The sequence below is a fragment of the Rhinoderma darwinii genome, chromosome 1, assembly GCF_050947455.1.
Source record: "Rhinoderma darwinii isolate aRhiDar2 chromosome 1, aRhiDar2.hap1, whole genome shotgun sequence".
Classification (NCBI taxonomy): Eukaryota; Metazoa; Chordata; class Amphibia; order Anura; family Rhinodermatidae; genus Rhinoderma; species Rhinoderma darwinii.
In genome coordinates, this window is record NC_134687.1 from 259851662 (window position 1) to 259879544 (window position 27883).

At 40.0% G+C, this 27883-nt stretch overlaps 1 protein-coding gene across 3 annotated transcripts in view; it reads right to left on the minus strand.

Annotated features, from left to right (window-relative positions):
* Window positions 1-27883, minus strand: part of REXO1 (RNA exonuclease 1 homolog) — a 296453-nt gene that overhangs the window by 92251 nt on the left and 176319 nt on the right. For 2 of the 3 annotated variants that reach the window (XM_075863701.1, XM_075863706.1), the window contains exons 11-13: window positions 25134-25207; window positions 21914-22024; window positions 16530-16645 (exon numbers count right to left, since the gene is read on the minus strand). In XM_075863701.1, coding sequence (XP_075719816.1) covers window positions 16530-16645; window positions 21914-22024; window positions 25134-25207 — 301 coding nt within the window. Of the gene's footprint in view, window positions 1-16529; window positions 16646-21913; window positions 22025-25133; window positions 25208-27883 lie in introns of those variants that run through there. The other variant, XM_075863713.1, reaches the window with a different exon arrangement.

A 27883-nucleotide genomic window follows, 5' to 3' on the forward strand; every position in this document is an offset into this window, starting at 1 on the left:
TGCAAATGTATCTCTGCCCTAAATATGTGTGCAGTCTTAGACGTGTCACTATGCTTGAGAAAGGTCCTATTGTAGGATTGAAACGTTCCTGTGTGTTTGACTGAATAAACCACCATTTTTTCATACTGGAGTGCTGCAAGTTATCTCTTTCTATATTTGATACTTCGTTCGAGGATCAGGGCGTCTTGCTGGGCACCCGTACAATAATTTTAGTGAGTGCTGCTATATATATATATATATATATATATATATATATATATATATATATATATATATAAACAAAAGAAATCCCACAGCACTCCGATGGTTCCAAAAAGTATGTGATTTATTCAGTAAACAGCTGCAACGTTTCCATCCTGCTATAGGACCTTTTTCAAGCATAGTGACACAGCAATACATGCAGGTATAAGACATGTGCCTCATTACCATAATGAGGAATCATTAACATAGTGCGCAGACAAAATATTGTACAAGATATAAGTAATCACATAAAAAATTTATGCTACAATTGTAAACTGTGTACAGTGATAAAATCCAGTGTCAAAATAAACACATTTAAAAACAATCTTATTGTAACCTGATTATCATATTAATCAAAAATGTGACCATATGTGTAGGGGCAGAGCTATCAGGCCACTCACCAATCGCTGACCTTGTATGCAAATCAGATATGCTAATCCGTGTACATGCCAGACTCATGTGTAGTCTGACTATATGGCATCTTCTAAACAGCACTGCACATGCTCGTGTCATCATCCCGGAAGAGTCATGTTGCATAGCAACTACACGATGCATTGTTTACTGTGCAGGCGTAAGAGGTCAATGGCAAACCTCTACAAACTAGATGACGTATAAAAACTAGAAAAGAAGGGCCATTCCTATAGGTAACCATTAGCAACAAGTCTGCACGTCAACAAAGCGGACAAAAGTCCAAATACGATACTGTCCAGTGATCCAATCAATATATTCCGAGGGACATGTGTACAGCAAAATATGCTAATTACATCAAAGTGAATCATTAGTGCACAGATATTCCATTATTATATAAATTAATATGAGCAAATATTAATTCTTTTTATTTATATATTCTTTACTATTCTGCTGCACACGAGCACTCGGGCTCACAGATCCACATAACAATGGATGCTGTAAGATCGAGACAAGGTCCGCAAGCCATCCCACTCCATCTTCATGAACAGGGATCGCTCCCGAAAACCAAATACTCCTGCGGAAACAGATAGGTAAAAAAGTAAGAAAAAATATTCATTTTTTTTAAAAATGTATATATAAATAAATATAAGAATGTATACATGTCACTCGTGGATTTAAAGGATCTACTGTGAGAAAGAACAAGATAATAATTATAACTCAATACAAGTTAGCGTAGACAAACAGACTTGTCTCATATGTTGCACATCACATATGGAAACCTAGATCCAGACTTGGTGAGTGGTCCTGAAAATCTGTAATCCTCTGTAGAAAGAGAAAAGGGAGGATATATATTAAAAACAAATCAATATACAGATCATGTATCACACGTGTGTGTGTATATATACATTCATTAAGGAAGACCTCGCAAAGACAATGAGGGGACCCAGAGGTGGCAACACATCAACTTGAGAGTCTCGTCACGTTAAACTCCAAATTGAGGCCCTTTAGTTTCAATGATTCTAGTAGAAAGATCCACTTTAATTCGCATTTATGCAATAGTGTGGACCTATTGCCCCCCTTATCCGGACTGGGGATTTGTTCCAATATCATGAATCGAAGATCTTTTTCTGTATGTCCCAAATCCGCAAAGTGTTTTGCTACCGGTAAATCAAATTTTTTCTTACGTATGGATTATCTGTGATTATTCAAGCGAGTCTTGAAATCACAGGAAGTCTCATCGACATATAAAAGTGAACATGGGCACCACAAGACATATACTACCCAGTCAGAGTCACATGTAAGGAGTTGTTTAATCTTGTGCTCTCTGTGTGCGTGGATGTACAAAGACATTCCCCTTGTGCATAAGGCGGCAGTGGATACAATGGAGACAGGTAAAATTACCCATTTTTTTCGGTCTGAGGAGTGTCTGCTGTTCCTTTCTTTTATATGTTAGACCATTGACTAACATATCGCGTAAATTTTGCGGGCGTCTGTATGACATCAGGGGTGTATTACTAAATGACTCAATGTGTTTGTTACTGTTCTTAATAATGCCCCAGTGTCTATTAAAGATCTCTGACACTTTCCCACTCGTTATAGGTGGAAACTAAAGGAACCCGGGTAATGGATATGCGCTGTCTAGAGTTAACCAGTAGATTACCTCTAGGAATACCCGTGACCTGATCTTTATATGAATGCAATAATTTTTTTGGATAGCCTCTTTGTGTAAAGTTTAGGACCATCTGATCTAGAGTCTGATCCAATTCAGACTCATCATCCACAATACCCTTTGCCCTAAGCATTTGGCTATATGGAAGTGAGCGTACCATTTTTTTGGGATGACAGCTCTCAAATCTCAATAAAGTATTGCAATCCGTCTGCTTGGTGTATAAACTAGTATACAGGACATTATCCCTAATACTTATTGAAACATCCAAAAATTGGATTTTCTCAGTCGAGTAAGTAACGGTAAATTGAATGTCTGGGTCTATATGATTTAAAAAAGGTGTGGAATTCCACTAGAGACTCTACTGTGTCAGTCCAGATGAGGAAGATGTCGTCTATGTATCGCCACCACGTCAATACATGTGCGAAGTGGTGGGATACATAGATCGACATCTCCATCATACCAACAAAAATGTTGGCATACGTAGGGGCCATGTTCGACCCCATTGCCATGCCCCTCTGTTGTAAATAAAATTTGTTGTCAAATGTAAAGTCATTTGAAGTTCTTACAAGCTCCAGGAAGGAAATAATCAGCTCACAACATGGACTATACACTGATGTCAGCAATCTACGTTTGACAGACTCCAACCCCCTGTTGTGATCAATAGATGTATAAAGTGACACCACATCAAAGGAAGCAAGTATTGCACGCTGAGGTGGTGTCACTTGTTGGAGTTTACAAATGAAATCTGAGGTATCTCTGATATACGATCTAGTATCCGTGGCAAAAACTCTCAACGTTTTATCAATGAATATGGAAATGTTATTCAGTATAGAGTCCCTGCCCGATACAATCGGGCGACCTGGGGGATTAACAAGACATTTATGAACTTTGGGTAATAGATAAAGACAGGGTGTCTTAGGATGTTCAACAACAAGAAATTTCTTTAGGGCAAAAGGTCCTATAGCAGGACGGAAACGTTGCAGCTGTTGACTGAATAAATCACATACTTTTTGGAACCATCAGAGTGCTGTGGGATTTCTTTCATTTATGTCTTATAATCCACGGATCTGGATTACCTGCTTGTACCCATTACCGTGTTGGAATCTGTCGCAGAGTGCTGCTTATCTCTACCTATATATTCTTGGATCCATATAGCTGGCACCTACATTCCAGCATGGAACATTTTGTGAGTACAAATACTTCTTCAGCCAACACTTTTTCATTCACTGAGGCGGATGTCGCAAGGATTCTGAGTGGAGCGGAGGGAGATAAATCGTTTTTGAGTGTACCGTCAACATTGGACATTAAACGCAATTTAGAAGCTGAATCCAAGCGACTTGTAAATGTTGAATTACACCTTTTGACATTAGGACAATATTATAAAAACCATAAGATCCCACGTGGGATGCGATGTCAATCTAAACCATCTATGTATATGCATGATGATGAATTTCGCTTGAAGCACGAACAGCTTTCTAGTAAATATGCTTTGGAGGTCATTTTATTAAACATGGATTTCCTTCAACGTGATCTTTCCTCATTGAGACTCACAACTCAGGAACTGGGTGAGACTTTTAAAAAAATTGGTCCCCATTGAGGACTATAATCAGAGTATGGAAAAATTAAAAACATCACTGAATAAACTCAGATCGGAGACAGAAGTAGTAAAGAAATGGAAATGGTTTAGGAGACCAGATGGATTACAAGACAGGAAGAGTATATACCTGGTACAATGCATCTAACGCCATTATGGGCTCTACAAGAAATGGGCGGAAAAGACACGATTTTGATAAAATTACGGACAATGATATGGATCTACATCAACAAAATTCCAATTCCAACAATGATGATTTTTTTAGGCCATTCCAACACACAGGACCCAGAAGGAGCACCAGGAAAGAAGGCTGCAGGAGGAACAGAACAAAGAAGAACACGCCATCAGAGGACTTTGCGACCACAAGGAATGAGGAACACTCCCAACAAGAGGAAATATCCCCAGAAACAGTGGTAAATATATCGTCCACTGTTTTGACATCAATGCAATTATTGGTCTTATCCAAAGGACTGTCATTTTGCCCAAACCAAACTATGGATTGGTTTGGTTTAGAGTTAGACCTGTATAATTTCATTAGGAGTTTAAAATTAAAAGTATGGTTTAATGCACGGGATGTAGACACTGATCGTAACGATGTGGATAGTGGCTTTTCTCTGAATAGTCTGGGATTGCATAACAAAAGTAGTTTTCAGCCACCAAGACTAGAACATCCCAGAGACATACATGGAGCTAGTGAAAAAAGATATATTGATAATCTACGTATCGGGTGTCAAGATGTGGGTCTGAGACACCCAAATATAACATCTATGGAAATGTTGGCTATTGATGAATTGGTCCATAACCACGATCTGACCATAAAACCCGCGGACAAGGGCGGTGCGATCGTGGTTATGGACACTATCATGTATATAAGGGAGGCATATAGACAGTTATAGGATGGGAAGGTCTATAGATTAATGGGTGATCCAAGATTTGAGAGAGAGAAAAAGATTTTAAGCTTAGTCAATCAGGCTCAAGAGGATGGGGTCATTGATCGTGCCCTAAAGAAATTTATTGTTGTTGAACATCCTAAGACACCCTGTCTTTATCTATTACCCAAAGTTCATAAATGTCTTGTTAATCCCCCAGGTCGCCCGATTGTATCGGGCAGGGACTCTATACTGAATAACATTTCCATATTCATTGATAAAACGTTGAGAGTTTTTGCCACGGATACTAGATCGTATATCAGAGATACCTCAGATTTCATTTGTAAACTCCAACAAGTGACACCACCTCAGCGTGCAATACTTGCTTCCTTTGATGTGGTGTCACTTTATACATCTATTGATCACAACAGGGGGTTGGAGGCTGTCAAACGTAGATTGCTGACATCAGTGTATAGTCCATCATGTTGTGAGCCGATTATTTCCCTCCTGGACCTTGTACTAACTTCAAATTACTTTACATTTGACAACAAATTTTATTTACAACAGAGGGGCACGGCAATGGGGTCGAACATGGCCCCTACGTATGCCAACATTTTTGTTGGCATGATGGAGGAGATGTCGATCTATGTATCCCACCACTTCGCACATGTATTGACGTGGTGGCGATACATAGACAACATCTTCCTCATCTGGACTGACACAGTGGAGTCTCTAGTGGAATTCCACACCTTTTTAAATCATATAGACCCAGACATTCAATTTACCGTTACTTACTCGACTGAGAAAATCCAATTTTTGGATGTTTCAATAAGTATTAGGGATAATGTCCTGTATACTAGTTTATACACCAAGCAGACGGATCGCAATACTTTATTGAGATTTGAGAGCGGTCATCCCAAAAAAATGGTACGCTCACTTCCATATAGCCAAATGCTTAGGGCAAAGCGTATTGTGGATGATGAGTCTGAATTGGATCAGACTCTCGATCAGATGGTCCTAAACTTTACAAAAAGAGGCTATCCCAAAAAATTATTGCATTCATATAAAGATCAGGTCACGGGTATTCCTAGAGGTAATCTACTGGTGAACTCTAGACAGCGCAAATCCATTACCCGGGTTCCTTTAGTTTCCACCTATAACGATCTGAGTGGGAAAGTGTCAGAGATCTTTAATAGACACTGGAACATTATTAAGAACAGTTACAAACACATTGAGTCATTTAGTAGTACACCCCTGATGTCATACAGACGCCCGCAAAATTTACGCAATAAGTTAGTCAATAGTCTAACATATAAAAGAAAGGAACAACAGACACTCCTCAGACCGAAAAAAATGGGTACGTTTCCCTGTCTCCATTGTATCCACTGCCGCCTTATGTACAAGGGGAATGTCTTTGTACATCCACGCACACAGAGAGCACAAGATGAAACAATTCCTTACATGTGACTGACTGGGTAGTATATGTCTTGTGGTGCCCATGTTCACTTTTATATGTCGGTGAGACTTCCTGTGATTTCAAAACTCGCTTGAATAATCACAGATAATCCATACGTAAGAAAAAATTTGATTTACCGGTAGCAAAACACTTCGCAGATTTGGGACATACAGAAAAAGATCTTCGATTCATGATATTGGAACAAATCCCCAGTCCGGATAAGGGGGGCAATAGTTCCATACTATTGCATAAATGCGAATTAAAGTGGATCTTTCTACTAGAATCATTGAAACCAAAGGGCCTCAATTTGGAGTTTAACGTGACGAGACTCTCAAGTTGATGTGTTGCCACCTCTGGGTCCCCTCATTGTCCTTGCGAGGTCTTCCTTAATGAATGTATATATACACACACGTGTGATACATGATCTGTATATTGATTTGTTTTTAATATATATCCTCCCTTTTCTCTTTCTACAGAGGATTACAGAATTTCAGGACCACTCACCAAGTCTGGATCTAGGTTTCCATACGTGATGTGCAACATATGAGACAAGTCTGTTTGTCTACGCTAACTTGTATTGAGTTATAATTATTATCTTGTTCTTTCTCACAGTAGATCCTTTAAATCCACGAGGGACATGTATACATTCTTATATTTATTTAATATATATCAACATTTTTTTAAAAAAAATGAATATTTTGCCTGTTTCCGCAGGAGTATTTGGTTTTCGGGAGCGATCCCTGTTCATGAAGATGGAGTGGGATGGCTTGCGGACCTTGCCTCGATCTTACAGCATCCATTGTTATGTGGATCTGTGAGCCCGAATGCTCGTGTGCAGCAGAATAGTAAAAAATATATAAATATAAAAAATGTATATTTGCTCATATTAATTTATATAATAATGGAATATCTGTGCACTAATGACTCACTGATGTAATTAGCATATTTTTCTGTACACATGTCCCTCGGAATTAAATGATTGGATCACTGGACAGTATCGTATTTTGTCCGCTTTGTTGACGTGCAGACTTGTTGCTAATGGTTACCTATAAGAATGGCCCTTTTCTAGTTGTTATACGTCATCTAGTTTGCCATTGACCTCTTACGACTGCGCAGTAAAATATGCATCGTGTAGTTGCTATGCAACATGACACTCTCCGGGATGATGACACGAGCATGTGCAGTGCTGTTTAGAAGATGCCATATAGTCAGACTACACATGAGTCTGGCATGAACATGGATTAGCATATCTGATTTGCATACAAGGTCAGCGATTGGTGAGTGGCCTGATAGCTCTGCCCCTACACATATGGTCACATTTTTGATTAATATGATAATCAGGTTACAATAAGATTGTTTTTAAATGTGTTTATTTTGACACTGGATTTTATCACTGTACACAGTTTACAATTGTAGCATAAATTTTTTATGTGATTACTTATATCTTGTACAATATTTTGTCTGCGCACTATGTTAATGATTCCTCAATATGGTAATGAGGCACATGTCTTATACCTGCATGTATTGCTGTGTCACTATGCTTGAAAAAGGTCCTATAGCAGGACGGAAACGTTGCAGCTGTTGACTGAATAAATCACATACTTTTTGGAACCATCGGAGTGCTGTGGGATTTCTTTTGTTTACGTTTTAGAATCCACGGACCTGGATTACCTGCTTGCACCCATTACCGTGTTGGAATCTGTCGCAGATTGCTGCTTATCTCTACATACATATACACACACACACATATATATGAAGATATACCTATATACACATATATATATGACCGCGTGTGCGTGTATTTGGGTTGTCATGATACCAGAATTTGGACTTCGATACCGATACTTTGTGTAGTATTACGATTCTCGATACCAAAACAATACTTTGCCAACAATAAAAAAGCTCTTCCATTTTCTGATGTGAGGCACTTGGTGTGATGAGTTTGGAACCTCCATGTGCCTCACATTAATAGTAATTAACCCCATAATTGTCCTCAGTCATAATTGACAATATTTGGTTAATGTGTGAGGTACATGATGGGGTTAATTACTATTAATGTGAGGCACATGGAGGTTCAAAACCTCGTGCCTCACATTAATAAGTGAAAGAAAGCAGTTTTTATTTTACAACAGCGTTAACATGAAGGACGCTATAAATGTGTAATTACGGTCGCGACGATACTGAATGTGTATATTTTATATATTGAGACTTATTTTAATGTTTATTGTAAAAAAGGTGTGTATTTTTTTTAACATTACTTTATTTTTACTTTTTTATTTATAACCCCATAATGACCGGGCCTGAAAAGGTCTTAAAGGTAATGTGTAGCTAGAAATTATTATTTTTTTTTCTTTTTTAGTTAAACAGTTCATGTATAAGTGATTAAACATTATTCTAATTTTTTTAATTTTTTCACGAGTGAGGAAATATTATAAATTAGATTCTAATTTATAACATTTCCCAGTGCTGGTCACTAGATGGAGCAATTCCCAAAATTGCAGCATTGGCATGTGGTAAAGCAACCACATTGCTTTATGCTGCAAAATTTGAGAATACACACTTGCTCTAGTGAGCTCACAGAATCCCCCCTCCTTTATCCTGGCTAGTGCCAGGAGAAAGGAGGGGATTGAAGGGTCAAACCTCCTACACTGTGTGTCGCCATTTTTTGAGCTAACAGTCTAGTAGGCTTACAAACAGTAGTAAACACACAGTAAAACACGTACATACACAGACCTAACTTACCTGCTCCTGCCGCCGCCGCTCCCTCCGGTCCGTCCGCTCTGTCTGCTACCTCCGCTCCAAGTGCACAAGTCCGGAAGCCGCGACCGGAAGTAGTAATCTTACTGTCCGGCCGCGGCTTCCGGTCCACAAGAAAATGGCGCCGGACGTCGCTCGGCCGAAGACCTTCAATTTGGACTGTGTGGGAGCGGCGCATGTAATAAATATTTTTTTTTTTAATAAAACACTAAAAGCAAATTGATATAAAAACATTTTTTTTTCGTGACACTCGTTTTTTAACCAGTTAGTGACCGGCCCATCGTGTTTTTACGTCGGTCACTAACGGGTCTTATTCCGATGCCATAGACTTTTTACGTCGCGGCATCGGAATAAGTAAACAGAGCAGGAAGCGGTCAAATCTCCCTGCTCTCGGCTGCTAGAAGCAGCTGAGGGCTGGGAGCGTCCCTGCTCTGCCGGGTGAGATCGATATCAGTATCGATCTCACCCGTTTAACCCCTCAGATGCGGTGCACAATAGCGTGCACCGCATCTGAGTGGTTTTGGAGAGAGGGAGGGAGCTCCCTCTCATCCCACCGACACCCGGCGATACGATCGCCGAGTGTCTGTGTCTCTAATGGCAGCCAGGGGCCTAATAAAGACCCCCAGGTCTGCCTGGAGCGAATGCCTGCTAGATCATGCCTCTGGCATGACCTAGCAGATGCCTGTCTGTGTTAAACGGACAGGCAGTAATACACTGCAATACAAAAGTATTGCAGTGTATTATAAATGCGATCGCAGAATCGCATATTATAGTCTAGTGGGACTAGTAAAAAAGTGAAAAAAAAGTTTAATAAAGTTAATTTAAAAAAAAAGTGAAAAAAAAAAATGAAAAACCCAGCTTTTCCCCTTACAAAATGCTTTACTATTAAACAAAATAAAGTTAAAAAGTTACACATATTTGGTATTGCCGCGTCCGTAACGACCCCGACTATAAATCTATTACATTATTTAACCTGCACGGTGATCGCCGTAAAAAATGTAATAAAAAACTATGAAAATATTGCTGTTTTCTGTGAATACTGACTTTAAAAAAATGTGATAAAAGGTGATCAAAAAGTCGAATCTACTCCAAAATGGTACCAATAAAAACTACAAGTCTTCCCGCAAAAAAAAAGCCCTCACACAACCGTTACGGCTCTTCAAATATGGACAAAAACAAATAATTTTGAAAAAAAAGCGTTTTTACTGTGTAAAAGTAGTAAAACATACAAAAACTATACAAATTTGGTATCGTTGCAATCGTAACAACCCGCTGAATAAAGTTATTGTGTTATTTATATCACACGGTAAACGGCGTAGATTTAAGACGCGAAAAAGAGTGGAGAAATTTCAGGTTTTTTTCTATTTCCCCCCAAATAAAAGTTAATTAAAGTTAATCAATAAATAATATGTCCCCCAAAATGGTGCTATTAAAAAATACAACTTGTCCTGCAAAAAACAAGACCTTATACAGCTATGTCGACGCAAAAATAAAAAGGTCATAGCTCTTGGAATGCGACGATGGAAAAACTTAAAAAATGGCTTGGTCATTGAGGTTTAAAATAGGCTGGTCATTAAGGGGTTATTGACCAGCTACATTTTTCCGTTTTTACCTCTCTGCAATTTAGCAGCCATAACTTAATTTTTTCGTCGACGTGGCCGTATGAGGCCTTGTTTTATGCGGGAGAAATTATATGGTTTTTTTTCATAGTTTAGAGGTAGAGAAAATAAATTTTTTTTTACAGCGTGGCTAAGGGTATGTGCACACGCTAGCTACCTTTTACGTCAGAAAAGACAGACCGTTTTCAGGAGAAACCAGCTGCGTCGTTTCAGACGTAAAAGCTCCTCCTCGCATTATGCGAGGCGTCTTTGACGCTCGTAAATCTTGAGCTGTTCTTCATGGACTTCAATGAACGGCTCAAATTACGTTGCAAAGAAGAGTCCTGCACTTCTTTGCCGAGGCAGTCATTTTACGCGTCGTCGTTTGACAGCTGTCAAACGACGACGCGTAAATGACAGGTCGTCTGCACAGTACGTCGGCAAACCCATTCAAATGAATGGGCAGATGTTTGCCGACGTATTGTAGCCCTATTTTCACACGTAAAACGAGGAATAATATGCCTCGTTTACATCTGAAAATAGGTCGTGTGAACCCAGCCTAAGAAAAAGCGATTTTCGGCATAGTTTTTCTTGTTTATTTTTTATCCCATTCACGTTTCACGCTAAATAACCCATTCGATTAATTCTTCAGGTTATTACAGTCGTTTAGATACCGAGTATGTGTAGGTTTTTTGTTTTTATTTAATGTAGGGGCAATTAAATATATTTTTATGCAAAATAATTGTATTTATTTTTTTATTATTTCTTGTTACTTTTTTTTTTTAATCCCACTAGGGGATAACTTTATTTTTTATTTGTAATGTATTAGCATACTCCTGAATGCTAATACATCATACTGTGTCACTATGACACAGGCTGCTGTTAGGGAAGCATATAGTGTGCCCGAACAGCAGGCAAACTGAACAGACAACCCTGGGGTCCTTTGTAGGTCCCCAGGGCTAACTGTAGAGGGATTCCCCGGTGTTTGATCAAGTCACCGGGTTTCCGATGAGATCAAAGCGGGGAGTTCCCTTTGACCTTGCCGAATGTTTTCCAACCCCAGCTGTGTTCAGGAGGCTTCTCTAAGATCAGGAGCCAAAAGACGTCACTGTAGACAAAGGACATGTACCACCTGCCGTCAAAAGACGGTGGGCGGTCGTTAACGAGTTAAACTTTAATGAACTAGCATATATCTATATACTGATAGTACACAGGCAGTTGTTAGGACATACCTAATTATGCCCTAACAACAGGAAACATGGTCGGACAGCTCTGGGGCTTCAACGGACCCTGGACTGTTTGCCCATTAATGGTATTTACCTCTATCGCATCTCAGAGATTTCCTGTGGTGCAATTCAAAGGGCATCCCCTTCTCATTTTCCGATTGAATGCTGCAGTCAGCTTTGATCGCAGCTTTCAAGGGAATAGCGGTGGAGAGGAGAGGTTTCTCTGATCTCCGAAGTTAAAGCGGGGCTGCGTCTGTGTAATACAGCCATTGACCGGCTTCTGACAATAAGTGCACGCGCCCGATCAGCATGATGTGATGCGGCCGGCACTGTACTAATGAGCGGCGGCGTAGGCACAGAAGACAAAAAAATGGGGGTTTTTTGTAGTTCGCCCACCGTGTTCTCTCTTCAGTGCCGGCAATCATTAGTGCAGCGCTGGTCGCATCACATCACACTGACTCAGGAGCGGAGCAATGGCTGTATCACACAGTTGCAGCCTCGCTCTAACTACATTCATGTATTACTATACTTCGCTGTGCAGCCGCACAGCTTAGTATCTAAATATATGAAATAACTGTATTAAACCGTTTGAAGGTGCACGGTATCGAAACCATATAGAAATGTCGATGCATTGTGCAACCCTAGTGAAACAGCTTATGGTTTTTTTCAGTGCACCCTTAAAAGGGTTTTCCCATCTTGGACATTTATGATATCTCCACAGTATATGTCATAAATTTCAGATAGATGTGGGTCCCACCACTGAGACACACACCTATCTCTAGTACGGGGCTCCCTAAACCCTGTTCTAACTTTTTCTGCTTCCGCTGCCGCCTGGCCACTTTCTGACTATTTGGTCGGGAGTTACGAAATCAGCGTAACTCGCTGAGCTACGTGGCCTCCGTAAGTCACATAGTACTGAATAGTAGTTACGGAAAAAGTGTAGCTCGCATGCTACGCTGCGTTCGTAAATGCCATTCACTATGGGACTTAGCTCAGCGAGATGATATCACTGTCCATATATAGACAGTGACGTCAGGAGCTTTCCCTGGACCGTAGACCCGGCCCGGGTCAGAGCCTGTACTAGCACTCTGCTCGGAGACTCCAAGCACTGCTCCTGACGTCACTATCCATATATGGGCAGTGACGTCAAAAGTTTCCAAGCGCTCCAGTGCTGGACCCAGGAAAGGGAAGTATAATAATGGTTTTGCTTTTATGTGTTACTGATTATTTTTTGTGTTTGACAGGTTGGTTGTTGGACTACTTCAGATTCGAAGACTACTTCAAAGGCGTTTATTCTTTATTCTCAATAAAATGGTTAACGAGGGTTGTGTGGGTGTTTATTTCAATAAAATATTTTTTTTATATCTCTCTTTTTTTAACTATATTACTACCGCCTTAGTAATGGCTGCTGTATGCTTAACCGTATCCATTACTAAGGAGGGGCTCAGTGTTAGCTGGTGCAGTGGCTAACACTAACCCCCCCCCCCCCCATTATTACCAAGTCACCCACCGCCACCAGGAATAGCCGGGTACGATCCAGTACTCAACCATCTGTAATGCTAGGCTGTTGCTGTGTTGTATCTGGCTGGTTATGAAAAATGGGAGGGGGACCCCACGTCATGTAAATGTCTAATCAGAAAAAAATGACATGGGGTCAACCCCATTTTTCAAAACTAGCCAGATACAACATAGCAGCAGCAGGCTAGCATTACCAGGGTAGGAAAGGCCACAATTGTTGGGCTTTCCCAGCCTAACACCAGCCTGCGGCCACCCCAGTGCTCGACCATCACTGAATTGTACCCGGCTCTTCCCAGTAGCCCTAGAGGCGGTGGATACCGGGGTAATAATGGGGGTTAGTGCTAGCCTTTTTACCGGCTAACACTAAGCCCCAGCCTTAGTAATAGATGCGGTCGATCAGCCAGCGGCGATTACTAAGGCAGTAGTGATAAAGTTAAAAAAACAGATTGAAATAAAATACAGACACAACACTTAACTATTTTATTGAGAATTTTAAAAAAAAATACGCCGTAAAGAGTCCTCGAATCCAAAGTATTTTAACAATCCAACCTGTAAAAAACACAAAAAAAGAAATAATTAACAACATAAAAAAATTACACTTACGTTTCCGGTGTACAGCGCTGGAGCAGCAATGTCAGCGAGCTACGCTGATTCCGTAACTTCAGAAGTTATAGGGGGAATCAGCACTTAAAGTGCAGCATCAACTTAATACGGCCCAGCTTTCACTTACACTCTTCCCTCACTCCTGCCCCCCTCCCCCTCCTCCCACTATCTGTGCCCTCCGCCACAAATAAAGGTTCAAAATCCTCTTCAGTGTACCCCTACCACTTGACTTGCTGCTCGGCATTTTACCGGACAATATTCGACGCATGCTGCACTATTTTGGTCACGATTTTTCCCCTGCAGTGGAAGCTTCTATGGCTTCTTTCACACCATGGTATTTACACCGTGTTCCAAATTATTATGCACATTGGATTTAAGTGTCCTAAACATTTAATTATTAGTTTTTCAATTAAACTCATTCATGGTATTGTGTCTTAGGGCTCTTTGGATCATTGTAATCAATCTCAGACACCTGTGATAATTAGTTTGCCAGGTGTGCCCAATCAAAGGAAAACTACTTAAGAAGGACGTTCCACATTATTAAGCAGGCCACAGATTTCAAGCAATATGGGAAAGAAAAAGGATCGCTCTGCTGCCGAAATGCGTGAAATAGTGCAATACCTTGGACAAGATATGAAAACATTGGAGATTTCACGAAAACTTAGGCGTGATCATCGTACTGTGAAAAGATTTGTGGCTGATTCAGAGCACAGACGGGTTCGTTCAGATAAAGGCATAATGAGGAAGGTTTCTGCCAGACAAATTAATAGAATTAGGAGAGCAGCTGCTAAAATGCCATTGCAAAGCAGCAAACAGGTATTTGAAGCCGCTGGTGCCTCTGGAGTACCGCGAACCTCAAGGTGTCCTCCAGAGGTTTGCAAGTGTGCATAAAGCTATTATTCGGCCACCCCTAAACAATGCTCACAAGCAGAAACGGTTGCAGTGGACTCAGAAATACATGAAGACTAATTTTAAAACCGTGTTGTTTACTGATGAGTGCCGTGCAACCCTGGATGGTCCAGATGGATGGAGTAGTGGATGGTTGGTGAATGGCCACCATGTCCCAACAAGGAGGTGGCAGAGTTATGTTTTGGGCTGGAATCATGGGGAGAGAGCTGGTAGGCCCCTTTAGGGTCCCTGACGGTGTGAAAATGACCTCTGCAAAGTACGTAGAGTTTATGATTGACCACTTTCTTCCGTGGTACAAAAAGAAGAATCATGCCTTCCGTAGCAAAATTATCTTCATGCATGACAATGCACCATCTCATGCGGCAAAGAATACCTCTGTGTCATTGGCTGCTATGGGCATAAAAGGAGAGAAACTCATGGTGTGGCCCCCATGTTCCCCTGACCTCAACCCTATTGAGAACCTTTGGAGCATCCTCAAGCAAAATATCTATGAGGGTGGGAGGCAGTTCACATCAAAACAGAAGCTCTGGGAGGTTATTCTGACATCCTGCAAAGATATTCAAGCAGAAACTGTCCAAATACTCACAAATTCAATGGATGCAAGAATTGTGAAGGTGATATCAAAGAAGGGGTCCTATGTTAACATGTAACTTGGCCTGTTAAGTTTTTTTTTATTGAAAGAGCTTTTGATTTCTGTAAATATGACCTCCTGATGCTGCAAATTCAACAAATTACCATTTTAGTTCTCTTTACAACCTTTAAAATGTTTTGATCTCTGTTGTGCATAATAATTTTGAAACAGTGCATTTTGAGTTTTTTACTTCTAAAAAAAAAAATCTGTTATCATTAGGAGATTTGTTCAATAAAATTTGCATTATACTCCAACGGTTGATGGCTTGAAGATTATACTGACTGTCATTTGCATCGACTATTTAGGAAAATCAGCAAAAAATAACATTTGCATAATAATTTGGAATGCGGTGTATATCAGTTTACTGTAGGTGGCGGGAAAGCTCCTGACACCTATGATAAATCGATCCAAAAGACCCCCATACACCCAATACTTTTTTCTTTTTGCTGCATGGAATAGCTTTAAAGGCTACGCTATTCCATGCATATGTGTGTTTTATTTTTAACATGGGCGCCTATGGAGGACGGATAGCAGAGACATCCGTTTTTTAAACTGTTTAATGCATCTCCCAGGAGCTTTATCAGCACATACATTATATTAATAGAAATACTGTGGTGTGAAAGTCGCCTAAGAGCATCCAATGCAGATGTGAACAAAGCCCAGTGCTGACAATAATAATAAGGTTGCATTATTACATATATCACCAATGTGGCTACAACGAACGGTTTGCCGACTCCGCCTACTTGTGCTGGTCCCACCCACAACATGAGGCCACTTTTTTTTTTTTTTTCCAGGGTCACTTTAAGCTCCCAATCCGCCCCTGTCTACAATACTATTATAGTACTCTCAACACTGCTCCTCTCTGGGGGATACATAAGCATAGGCGAGGAAATACTCATCCTGACAGTTACTTTTTCTCTATACGCAGCCCTTAGGCAAGGGTCTGCCAGCCCCCAGAGACTTAATGTTGGTAGCAGATCTCTTTAAAAATGTCAGGATCCACCAAAAAAAATCATTATTTAGTATGCACCATTTATCTCACATTCACCTGGTATTGTAGTCCACAATCTTGTTGTCTGGTTGTACAAAAGTGTCATACACCACCTTAAGCTGAGAGTTTACAACAGTAACACGAGTCAGCTCCAGTCCTTTTGTAGTGTAACACTGCAAAAGAAAAGTCACAACAAATATTAATTAAAAAGTTTTTAACAAACACTGCTGAACTAAAGATCTACCTTTTCCTGCACTGCAAATGTACAGGAGTTGTGCACACACATTGCCATATAAGTAAAGAAGATGTGCCTGCACCAGCGGGTGTCAGCTGTAAAGGCAGAAAAAAATAAAAATAAATTAAATTAAATGCAATGCAAGAATTGCTGTTTTCTGTGAATGCTGCCTTAAAAAAATGTGATAAAAAGTGAGCAAAAAGTCGCATCTACTCCAAAGTGGTACCAATAAAAACGACAAGTCGTCCACCCAAAAAAAAAAAAAAAAAAAGCCCTCATACAATTGCATCAGGGGACAAATAGAAAGTTATTGCTCTTCAAATATGGAGACACAAAAACGAATAATTTTGGAAAAAATGTGTTTTTACGGAGTAAAAGTAGTAAAACATACAAAATCTATACAAATTTGGTATCGCTGCAATCGTAACAACCCGCTAAATAAAGTCATTGTGTTATTTATACCACACGGTAAACGGCGTAGATTTAGGAAGCAAAAAAGAGTGGCAAAATGCCTGTTTTTTTTCTATTCCCCCCCCCCCCAAAAAAGTTAATAAAAGTTAATCAATAGATTATATATACCCCAAAATGGTGCTATTAAAAAATACAACTTGTCCCGCAATAAAAACAAGCCTTATGCCTTATTCACACGACAAGGTTGGTCATTAAGGGGTTAAATGGTAAACCACTGGGTAAAACTGCTACACAAAAAGATTTGGGGATACTGGTGGACAGTACATTTACCTTTACTAACCAGTGCCAGGCAGTTGCTGCCAAGGCAAATAAAATCATGGGATGCATCAAAAGACGCATAGATGCTCATGACACTAACAGTTTTTAACCTGTTAGTGACTGCCCCAGTGTTTTTACGTCAGTCACTAAGGGGCTTTATTCCGATGCTGTAGCCTTTTTCCGTCACTGCATCGGAATAAATAAACAGAGCAGGGAGCCGTTAAATCTCCCTGCTCTCAGCTGCCTATAGTGAATGCGTGCTATGCCCAAAAAAAAAAAAAAAGAAAAAATGAAAAACCCACTTTTCCCCCTTACAAACTGCTTTATTATAAACAAACAAAATAAAGTAAAAAAGTTACACACATTTGGTATCCCTGCGTCCGTAACGACCCCGACTATAAACTTATTACATCAGTTAACCCGCACGGTGAACGTCGTAAAAAATAAAATAAAAAAAAACATGCAAAAATTGCTGTTTTCTTTGAATCCAGCCTTAAAAAAAGGTGATAAAAAGTGATCAAAAAGTCGCATCTACTCCAAATAGTACCTATAAAAACTACAAGTCGTTCTGCAAAAAAAAAGCTTTCCTACAATTGCATCGGCGAAAAAATAAAAACGTTACGACTCTTCAAATATGAAGACACAAAAATAATTTTGGAAAAAAGGGTTTTCACTGTGTAAAAGTAGTAAAACATACAAAAACCATACAAATTTGGTATCGTTGCAATCGTAACAACCCGCTGAATAAAGTTATTGTGTTATTTATACCACACGGTAAACGGCGTAAATTTAGGACGCAAAAGTGTGGCGAAATTGCTGTTTTTTTCTAGTCCCCCCCCCCAAAAAAAAAGTTAATAAAAGTTAATCAATAAATTCTATGTACCCCAAAATGGTGCTATTACAAATTACAACTTGTCCTGCAAAAAACAAGACCTTATACAGCTCTGTCGACGCAAAAATAAAAAGGTTATAGCTCTTGGAATGCGACTATGGAAAAACGTAAAAAATGGCTTGGTCATTAAGGTCTAAAATAGGCTGGTCATTAAGGTCTAAAATAGGCTAGTCATTAAGGGGTTAAACCAAGAAACAATACCCACTATATGTAAGGTCATACAATACAAGATCACTGCATATGGGAACCCATACAAGATATATAAACCGATAAAAACTACCCTAAATGCTATAAAGAAAAATGTCCATGGATTTGTAGAGAAAAATACAAAATCTTTATTAAGACACAAAACAGTTGTACATACCGTTTAAAAAACAAACAAAAAACACCCATAAAAACCATGTACACAGAGTACAAAAGGAGGACCGTGTAGGCAGGGCGTATATGGTGGTAACACAGGTCAATTACTACAAATATCAAAATATAACTTGTATACATACAACCACTACGTGCACATCACTTGTTCCATAAAAACCAAGGTTACACCATTACAATGTCAGCACAAGTAGTTATCTGAAAACTGAGACCATGTATAACACAAGACTTCTCCCACCATAAGCCATCGTAACTGCCAATACACTGTCCAACACTCCAACGTGCGTTACGCACCTGGCTTTTTGACAACTGTTTTGTGTCTTCATCAATTTATAGAGAAAAACACAAAATCTTTATTGCCATTTATCATTATAACATTTAGGGTAGTTTTTGTCGGTTTATATAAAGAACATAGTTTTGCCTTCATACAAATCACTAGTCAGACCACACATGGAATATTGTGTACAATTTTGGGCACCTGTGTATAAGGACACGGCTGAACTAGAACGGGTGAAAGGAAAGTCGAGCAAGGTAATTAACCCCTTAATGACCGCCGATACGTCTTTTTACGGCGGTCATTAGTGGGCTTTATTCTAGAGCGCCGCCAAACTACGTCGCTGCTGTAGAATAAAGTAAACAGAGCAGGGAGCCGTGAAATCTCCCTGCTCTCAGCTGCCAGAAGCAGCTGAGGGCTGGGGGTGTCCCTGCTCTGCCGGGTGAGATCGATATTAGTATCGATCTCACCCGTTTAACCCTTCAGATGCGGTGCACAATAGCGAGCACCGCATCTGAATGGTTTTGGAGAGAGGGAGGGAGCTCCCTCTCATCTCACTGACACCCGGCGATAAAATCGCCGAGTGTCTGTGTCTTCTATGGCAGCCGGGGGTCTAATAAAGACCCCCAGGTCTGCCTGCAGCGAATGCCTGCTAGATCATGCCGCAGGCATGACCTAGCAGATGCCTGTCCGTTTTAAACGGACAGGCAGTAATACACTGCAATACAAAAGTATTGCAGTGTATTATAATAGCGATCGGAGGATAGGGAAGTCCCCTAGTGGGACTAGTAAAAAAGTAAAAAAAGTTAAATAAAGTTAATAAAAAAAAAAAGTGAAAAAAAAAAAATGAAAAACCCAGCTTTTCCCCTTACAAAATGCTTTACTATTAAAAAAAACTACAATAAAGCAAAAAAGTTACACATATTTGGTATCGCCGCGTCCGTAACGACCCCGACTATAAAGCTGTTACATTATTTAACCCGCACTGTGAACGCCGTAAAAAATAAAATAAAAAACAATGGAAAAATTGCTGTTTTCTGTTAATCCTGACTTAAAAAAAATGTGATAGAAAGTGATCAAAAAGTCGCATCTACTCTCAAATGGTACCAATAAAAACTGCAAGTCGTCCCGCAAAAAACAAGACCTTATGCAGCTATGCCGACGCAAAAATAAAAAAGTTACAGCTCTTCGAATGTGACAATGGAAAAATCAAAAAAATGGCTTGGACATTAGGGCCCAGAATGCAAGCAGGGGGAAGGGGTTAAAGGAATGGGCAGATTGCAGTACCAAGAAATGTTATCAAACTTGGGGATATTCAGTTTAGAAAAAAGACGGGGGCTTAGGGACGATCTAATTACAATGTACAAATATATAATTGCATAGTACAGAGATCTTTCTAATGATCATTTTACACCTAGGCCTATAACAAGGACAAGGGGCATCTTCTACGTCTAGAGGAAAAAAGGTTTCACCATCATCCGTGATGGGAGGTGTCTGGTCACCAAGGGAAATAAGACATATTGCCTCCCAGTAGGGCTGGGCAGTTAATTCGAAAAATAATTTAAAATCTATATTCAGCTCAATTAATTATTCCTGTTTTAAACTGTATCTGCATTTTCAGGATGCAGATACTGTTGAATCCAATGGTAGAGCAGGGGACCTGCTCTACCAATCACTATGTATCGCCAGACACGAGGCCGTGCCGCACAGACCAGAGGGATCTAATCCACGCGTCGGTGGAACAGGGTTAGAGGAGTATGTATATTATTTTTATCAGGCACTACTGGGGGCAGCTGTGGGGGCATTATACAGCATGGGGGCAGCTATAGAGGAATTATACTGCGTGGAAGTCCGTTATGGGGCATTATACTATGTAGAGGCAGTTATGGGGGGGCATTATACTGTGTCGGGGCAGCTATGGGGGCATTATACTGTGTGGGGAAGGTATGGGGGCTATATACTGTGTGCAGGGAAACTATAGGGGCATTATACTGTGTGGGGGCAGCTATGGGCGCAATAAACTGTGTGGGGGAAGTGTCGGGGTATATTATATACAGTAGTATACAGCAGGCTCACGGAATAAATATTAATTCAATGGCATAGCATGCAAATAGAGGGCGTGGCATGCAAAAGGGGTGTGGCTTAAATACTCTGTCAATATTCGTAATCGAGGTTACATGTTCAATTAATTATGATTTTGATCATAATCGCCAGCCCTACCTCCCAGTCATTACTAGATCTCTTCTCTAATTCCTCTGCTCCTCTATAGCCACCAGATGCTACTGCACACTCATCCCCTCCCTATGCCATTAGCACCCTTCACCCACAGCACCAAGTCATCCCTTCCCTCCACCCTATCCCCTCAGTTACTACCCTGCTGCTTATCTGGGTATCCGTCACCCTATTCTGTTAGCGCTATTTGTCCAAGCAACTATGCCCATGTCGCCCCTTCCTTTCCTCGTAGTTGCACACGGGGCACATGCCCTGTCTGCCCTCCCACCTAGCTACGCCCCTGGTGCTGGAAACTTACGGATCTCGAGATAGCTGAAGAACACTGGAAAAAATCAATGCGCCTGAAAGTCTGAATAGATCGAGCAGCAGAGGGGTTTCAATGCACATGCGTGTCCTTATGAAAGCCTCACTTTCATACTCAGACCTAACCTGAAGCTCCAAAGCCCCAATGCAAAATGTGTTTTAGGGCCTGAACCTACCAAGTGCTATTTATAAAGCTCGTCTTAACTGGCACAGAGACCTTTGGTGCGACTACTACCTCTGCACCTTGTATAGCTACGCCTGTTAATACACGGCTAGGAAGACATTGAAATACTAGCTTATTTTATATCAGATAGAGCAGATATACTGGTGTAGAAGCTTATTTGAAAGGTAGGTTCAGATTGAAGAATAGGACTAAGCCAAAACCCATCTAAATCACTTACCATTTCACAGTCTAAAGCAAACACTCCAGGGTTTCTTTCAGATGAAATTAACTTCTCAAAGGTCTTCACAAAGCCATCCTGGTTATCCTTACGACCATCTTGTACATGTTGCTGATTAAGAAAAAAAAGAAAAAAACTGAACAGATCTAATAAACAAAATTATTTACTAAACTACGACTACTAAAACATAATGTGCTTCCAATATACAAATCATTCTAGTGTTCACAGAAGAGAAAAAAAATATATGCATTGGAATATGGATAGTATTTAATCTACATAAATAACCTCATTTATATAGATCTAATGAGGGATACAATCTGATTGCAATAAGTGACGTTAATTAATCAGTTAGCACACCATAGTATGAAGTGCCCATAGCGGTCTATAAAGGCTACACTGGTGGGTAGATTGCAATAGCATTGACCCAATGTGTTTTTATCATATGGATTTTAATTGTTTTTCTGTTCTATATTAACAGAGGAGGACTCACTATATGGGACTTGAAGCAAAAATATGTTTATGCTTAGCCTGAGGTCATGGAAACCGAAAAGTATGAAGTTTTCATAAATCTATTTTGTACAAGATGTGTAAGAATATTAAGTGGTACCAATAAAAGGCAATTATAATTAATGGATTATTGTGTTGCGGGGAATTAAAGTTATACAAGTGCTTACTAGCCTGGTATTGGCTATGTACATGCTGAATTCAGCCACCTCCACGGGCAGCTGGTAGACTGCATAAGATACAGGGCCTCTTAGCGGACTCAGATTGTACATCTATTACCACTTGTCTCGGTACGTGTTTACCCCCCTAAGGGTATGTTCACACGCTAGCTGGCTTTTACGTCTGAAAAGACAGACTGTTTTCAGGAGAAAACAGATGCCTCGTTTCAGACGTAATTGCTCCTCCTCGCATTTTGCGAGGCTTCTCTGACAGCCGTAAATTTTGAGCTGCTCTTCATTGAGTTCAATGAAGAACGACTCAAATTACGTCTGAAAGAAGTGTCCTGCACTTCTATTGACGAGGCTGTATTTTTACGCGTCGTCGTTTGACAGCTGTCAAACGACGACGCGTAAATGACAGGTTGTCTGCACAGTACGTCGGCAAACCCATCCAAATGAATGGGCAGATGTTTGCCGACGTATTGTAGCCCTATTTTCAGACGTAAAACGAGGCATAATACGCCGCGTTTACGTCTGAAAATAGGTTGTGTGAACCCAGCCTAACGGGAAGTAACCCTGTACTGGTCGGCTTTAGAATCCAATGACTCCTTGGTACGGGACAAGTATTATGTAATACACGGGTATGCCCCCCTTTTCCCCCACTTATTGTGATATGGTTTCTGCTGCTCTTGTAAGAGCCAATGCAAACGAGTTTGGTTAACTCCCTAACACAGGCAGCGCCAGCACCTTACACTGTTTAACAGTATGTAAATGGAAGGCGATAACTCCCTAGAAATCAGCACCTTGATGCTACTCTATAGATCCATTTAAAATAGTTAATCTACATTTAAATTGGTGGTTAGTATGGTTTCCGTGACTTGGTGGGAGTTTCTATGAATGACCAATCAGCATGGCTTTGTCAGTGCGTGTGCAATGATTCAGTATCAGAACAATGTGGACAGCGAAACATGGCAACGGAGGTGTGTCACATTGTGTCCAATTAACTTTGCTCCTCTGAGAATAAACAGTGGTTTACAAACGAACACATGGATTGTGGGTACTGCATGTCCCTCTTTAACCCCTTCCCTCTTTAGCCACTTTTGACCTTCCTGACAGAGCCTCATTTTTCAAATCTGACATGTGTCACTTTATGTGGTAATAACTTTGGAATGCTTTCACCTATTCAAGCGATTCTGAGATTTTTTTTTTCTCGTGACACATTGGACTTTATGTTACTGGCAAAATTTGCTCTATACATTCAGTATTTAAATGTGAAAAACACCAAAATTTTGCGAAAAAGTGCAAAAATTTGCATTTTTCTAAATTTAAATGTATCTGCTTGTAAGACAGGCAGTTATACCACACAAAATAGTCGTTAATTAATATCCCCCATATGTCTACTTTAGATCGGCATCGGTTTTTGAACATCCTTTTATTTTTCTAGGACGTTACAAGGCTTAGAACTTTAGCAGCAATTTCTCAAATTTTCAAGAAAATTTCAAAAGGCTATTTTTACAGGAGCCAGTTCAGTTGTGAAGTGGCTTTTAGGGCCTTATATATTAGAAAACTCACCCCATTTTAAAAACCTCACCCCTCAAAGTATTCACCTACAGGGGGGCAGTGCGCCATCATCTACAGGGGGGCAGTGCGCCATCATCTACAGGGGGTCTATGAAACAATCATGACAATGCCCTTCCTTTGGGTGTTTTCAGGGGGTTGGGACAAAAAAAGCCTGACTAGTGAAATTCATCTTTTTTTTTTTTTGTTTGTTTTTTTTAACGGTCATCAAAAACGGATGCCAAGCGGCCATTAAAAACGGACAGACGAACTGGAAATGGATGAAATTGTGGAGACACACTGATGCAAAATGGCCATGAAAAACTGACAGTTGATCAGTTTTTAATGGGCATTTTTTTTCCACGGTCGTGAGAATGTAGCCCAAGAATTTTTTTTTTTTTTAAATAAAAGTAAAATAAGGTAATCTTTTCTCTTTATCTCTGACTGAAATTGGAGTCAGAGAGACGATACATTTGGAGCCCTGAAACTGAAAACAGAGCTTTAACCCAAATGTATCCATAGGGCCCCATTCACCTGACAGAGGCCAAAAGAGTGTTCATTTAGCATACATCGGACCGGTATACCTTTTTTTCAACTGTATAGAATAGCGTAGTCAGCTAAGCTATTCCAAAGAACGAAATCCAGTAAAAAAAAAAAAGTATACCATGCACTATATAACATTTTTTACAATTGAAGCCTATGGGCATTTGCAATGGGAAATACTCTCAACGCATAGGTCCGACGTACACTGCGAATGCAGTTTGAATAGAACCTTTTAAAGATATATTGTAAAAGCAATGCAGAATGTTAAACTTCTTCATATATAAAATAAAAAGACAAATCCATAGGTATACTTTAAGAGCAAATTTTTTTCACTATGCTCCTGCATATAATATGCTGCACATTTCAGTTACAAATAACAGTTACAACATTTTCCTAATAAATATACATAGTTTCTGGTCTAAATCCTTTATTACATAATAAAAGAAAATCAGTCTAACCTTAGCTACTTGACATCCAGTGGATCCAGCAGCACCAGAGCAGCAGCTATAATGGGTATCCCAACTTCCATGCACTGAGAGAAGAATGAGGAGACAACGGTTAATGTCCTTATTACAACTGTAATTTGTATTCAAAATAGATTTTTAGCATCAAGCTAACCAACTAATAAAGGGAGGTAAACTCTGAAAAAACTAAAATTTATGTAAATCTACAAACCTCCCAATATAACTATGGAGATGGATGGTCAGCTATATAAACAGATGGAGCGGGCTGCACAGGCGGGTACTGTAGTGATAATGGGAGATTTTAATTACCGAGATATTAATTGGTGTCATGGTTCTGCTACAACTGCAAAGGGGAGACATTTCCTCAAACTGTTGCAGGAAAATTTTATGGGCCAGTTTGTGGAAGACCCGACTAGAGGTGAAGCTCTGTTGGATCTGGACATTTCTAGTAATGCAGAGCTTGTTGGGAATGTCAATGTTCGTCAAAAACCTCGGTAACAGTGATCATAATATAGTTACATTTTACCTATACTGTAAAAAACAAACAGGCTAGAAAAGCCAAAAGCACTGGACAGGATATGTCAGGATATGTCATAAAGGTCAGATAGATGCGGCTCCCACCTCTGGGACCCGCACCTATCTCCAGAACAGGGCCCCCTATACCCTGTTCAGCTGCTCTGTGTTGCGGCTGAATGAGGTGAATTCCGACTATGACAAAGTTTATATGGTCTTGAGTTACGAAAACAGCGTAGCTCGCTGAGCTACGCAGTTTCCGAAATTCCCATAGTAGTGAACGGCAGTTACGGAAGCAGCCTAGCATGCAAGCTACGCCGTTTCCACAAATACCATTCAATAATAAATGGGAAATCTTAAAATCCGCTTTGTATAATTATTAGTGCAAAATGGATTCCTAAAGGTAACAAGTAAAAACTACTAAAATTAATCCCCACATGGCTTACACCTTCTGTAAAAGGGGCAATGACAAAAAAAAAAAAGGGCATTTAAAAATTACAAATCTCAAGTTACAGTTCTAGCCTTTGTAAATTATAAAGAGATTAAAAAAAAAAAATCTGTAAAAAAAAAAAGTTATAAAAATCAGAAAAAATACAAAATGAAGGTTGCAAAAGAAAGCAAAAACAGATCCCCAAAAATTATTCAAGTATATAAATACAAAAAAGTCAAAGGACTGAACATGTAGGACCCCTAAATAGCGGTAATGGGGTGCGGGTCACAAGGGATCAAGAGACGGCAGAGTTACTAAATTGGTTCTTCAGCTCTTTATATAGAACAGAAGAAAGAGCAGCTGATGTAGCCCGTGCCAGTAATACATCAATTAATATAGTTAATTGGCTGAATGTAGATATGGTCCAAGCTAAGGCTTCGTTTACATCTGCGCTAGGTCTCCATTCCGATGGAACGGAGCCCTGACAGACACAACCGGAAACCACAGGTTTTCGTTTCAATCACCGTTGATTTCAATGGTGACGGATTTGGTGCCAATGGTTTCCGTTTGTCTCTGTTGTGAAAGACTTCCGTCGTTTTGACAGTATCAGAACCAGATCCGTCACCTTTGAAATCAATGGTGATGGAAACAGAAACCTATGATTTCCGTTTGTGTCCGTCAGGGCTCCATTCCGACTGGACGTCGGAACGGAGCTATAGTGCAGACGTGAATGAAGCCAAAGTTAAATAAAATAAATGTGCATAAAGCTCCGGTACCAAACGGGGTAACACCATAAAGTTCTTAAAGAGTTTAGTTCAGTTATTTCTGTCCCCCTGCTCGCCAAGGGACGGATGCAGGGTAAATGTAGTAGCTAGATAGCTGGATTCAAAAAGGGCTCTAGGTCTTCCTTAACATCCATCTTAGGAAAATTTTTGAGGGGCTATTAAGGGACTATTTACAGTATGTGACAAAAAAATAGTATTACAAGTGACAGCCAGCACGGATTTAGTAAGGACAGATGTCAAACCAACTTGTTTTTAACAAGAGGTGAGTAGAAGCCTAGACAGAGGGGCCGCTGTGAATATAGTGTTTTTGGACTTAGCAAAGGCATTTGACACTGTCCCTCGTAGACGTCTAATGGGTAAATTAAAGTCTATTGGTTTAGAAAGTATAGTTTGTAAGTGGATTAAAAATTTGCTCAAGGTCCCTATCCAGAGAGTTGTGGTCAATAATTCAAACTCTGAATGGGTCACCGGTTAGAAGTGGTGGTACCCAGGGTTTAGTGCTGGGACCACTATTATTCAACTTCGTTATTAGATATAGGGGATGGGATTAATAGCATGGTTTCTATTTATGCAGATGATCATGTTCTGAAGAGGTTCATAAACTACAAGCCGATTTGGACACACAGTGTTTGGGTGTACACTTGGCAAATGAAGTTTAATGTAGATAAATGTGAAGTTATGCATCTGGGTAGCCACAACCTGTAAGCATCATATGTCCTAGGGGGAGCTATACTGGGGGAGTCACTTGTTGAGAAGGATCTGGGTGCACTTGTAACTCAAACTAAATAACAGCATGAAATGTCAATCAGCTGCTTCAAAGGCCAGCAAGATATTGTTGTGTATTAAGAGGCATGGACTCGCCGGACAGGGATATAATATTACCACTTTACAGAGCATTACTGAAGCCTCATCTAGAACATGCAGTTCAGTTCTGGGCTCCAGTTAATAGAGAGGATGCCCTGGAATTGGAAAAAATACAAAGAAGAGGAACTAAACTAATAAGGGGCATGGAGGAT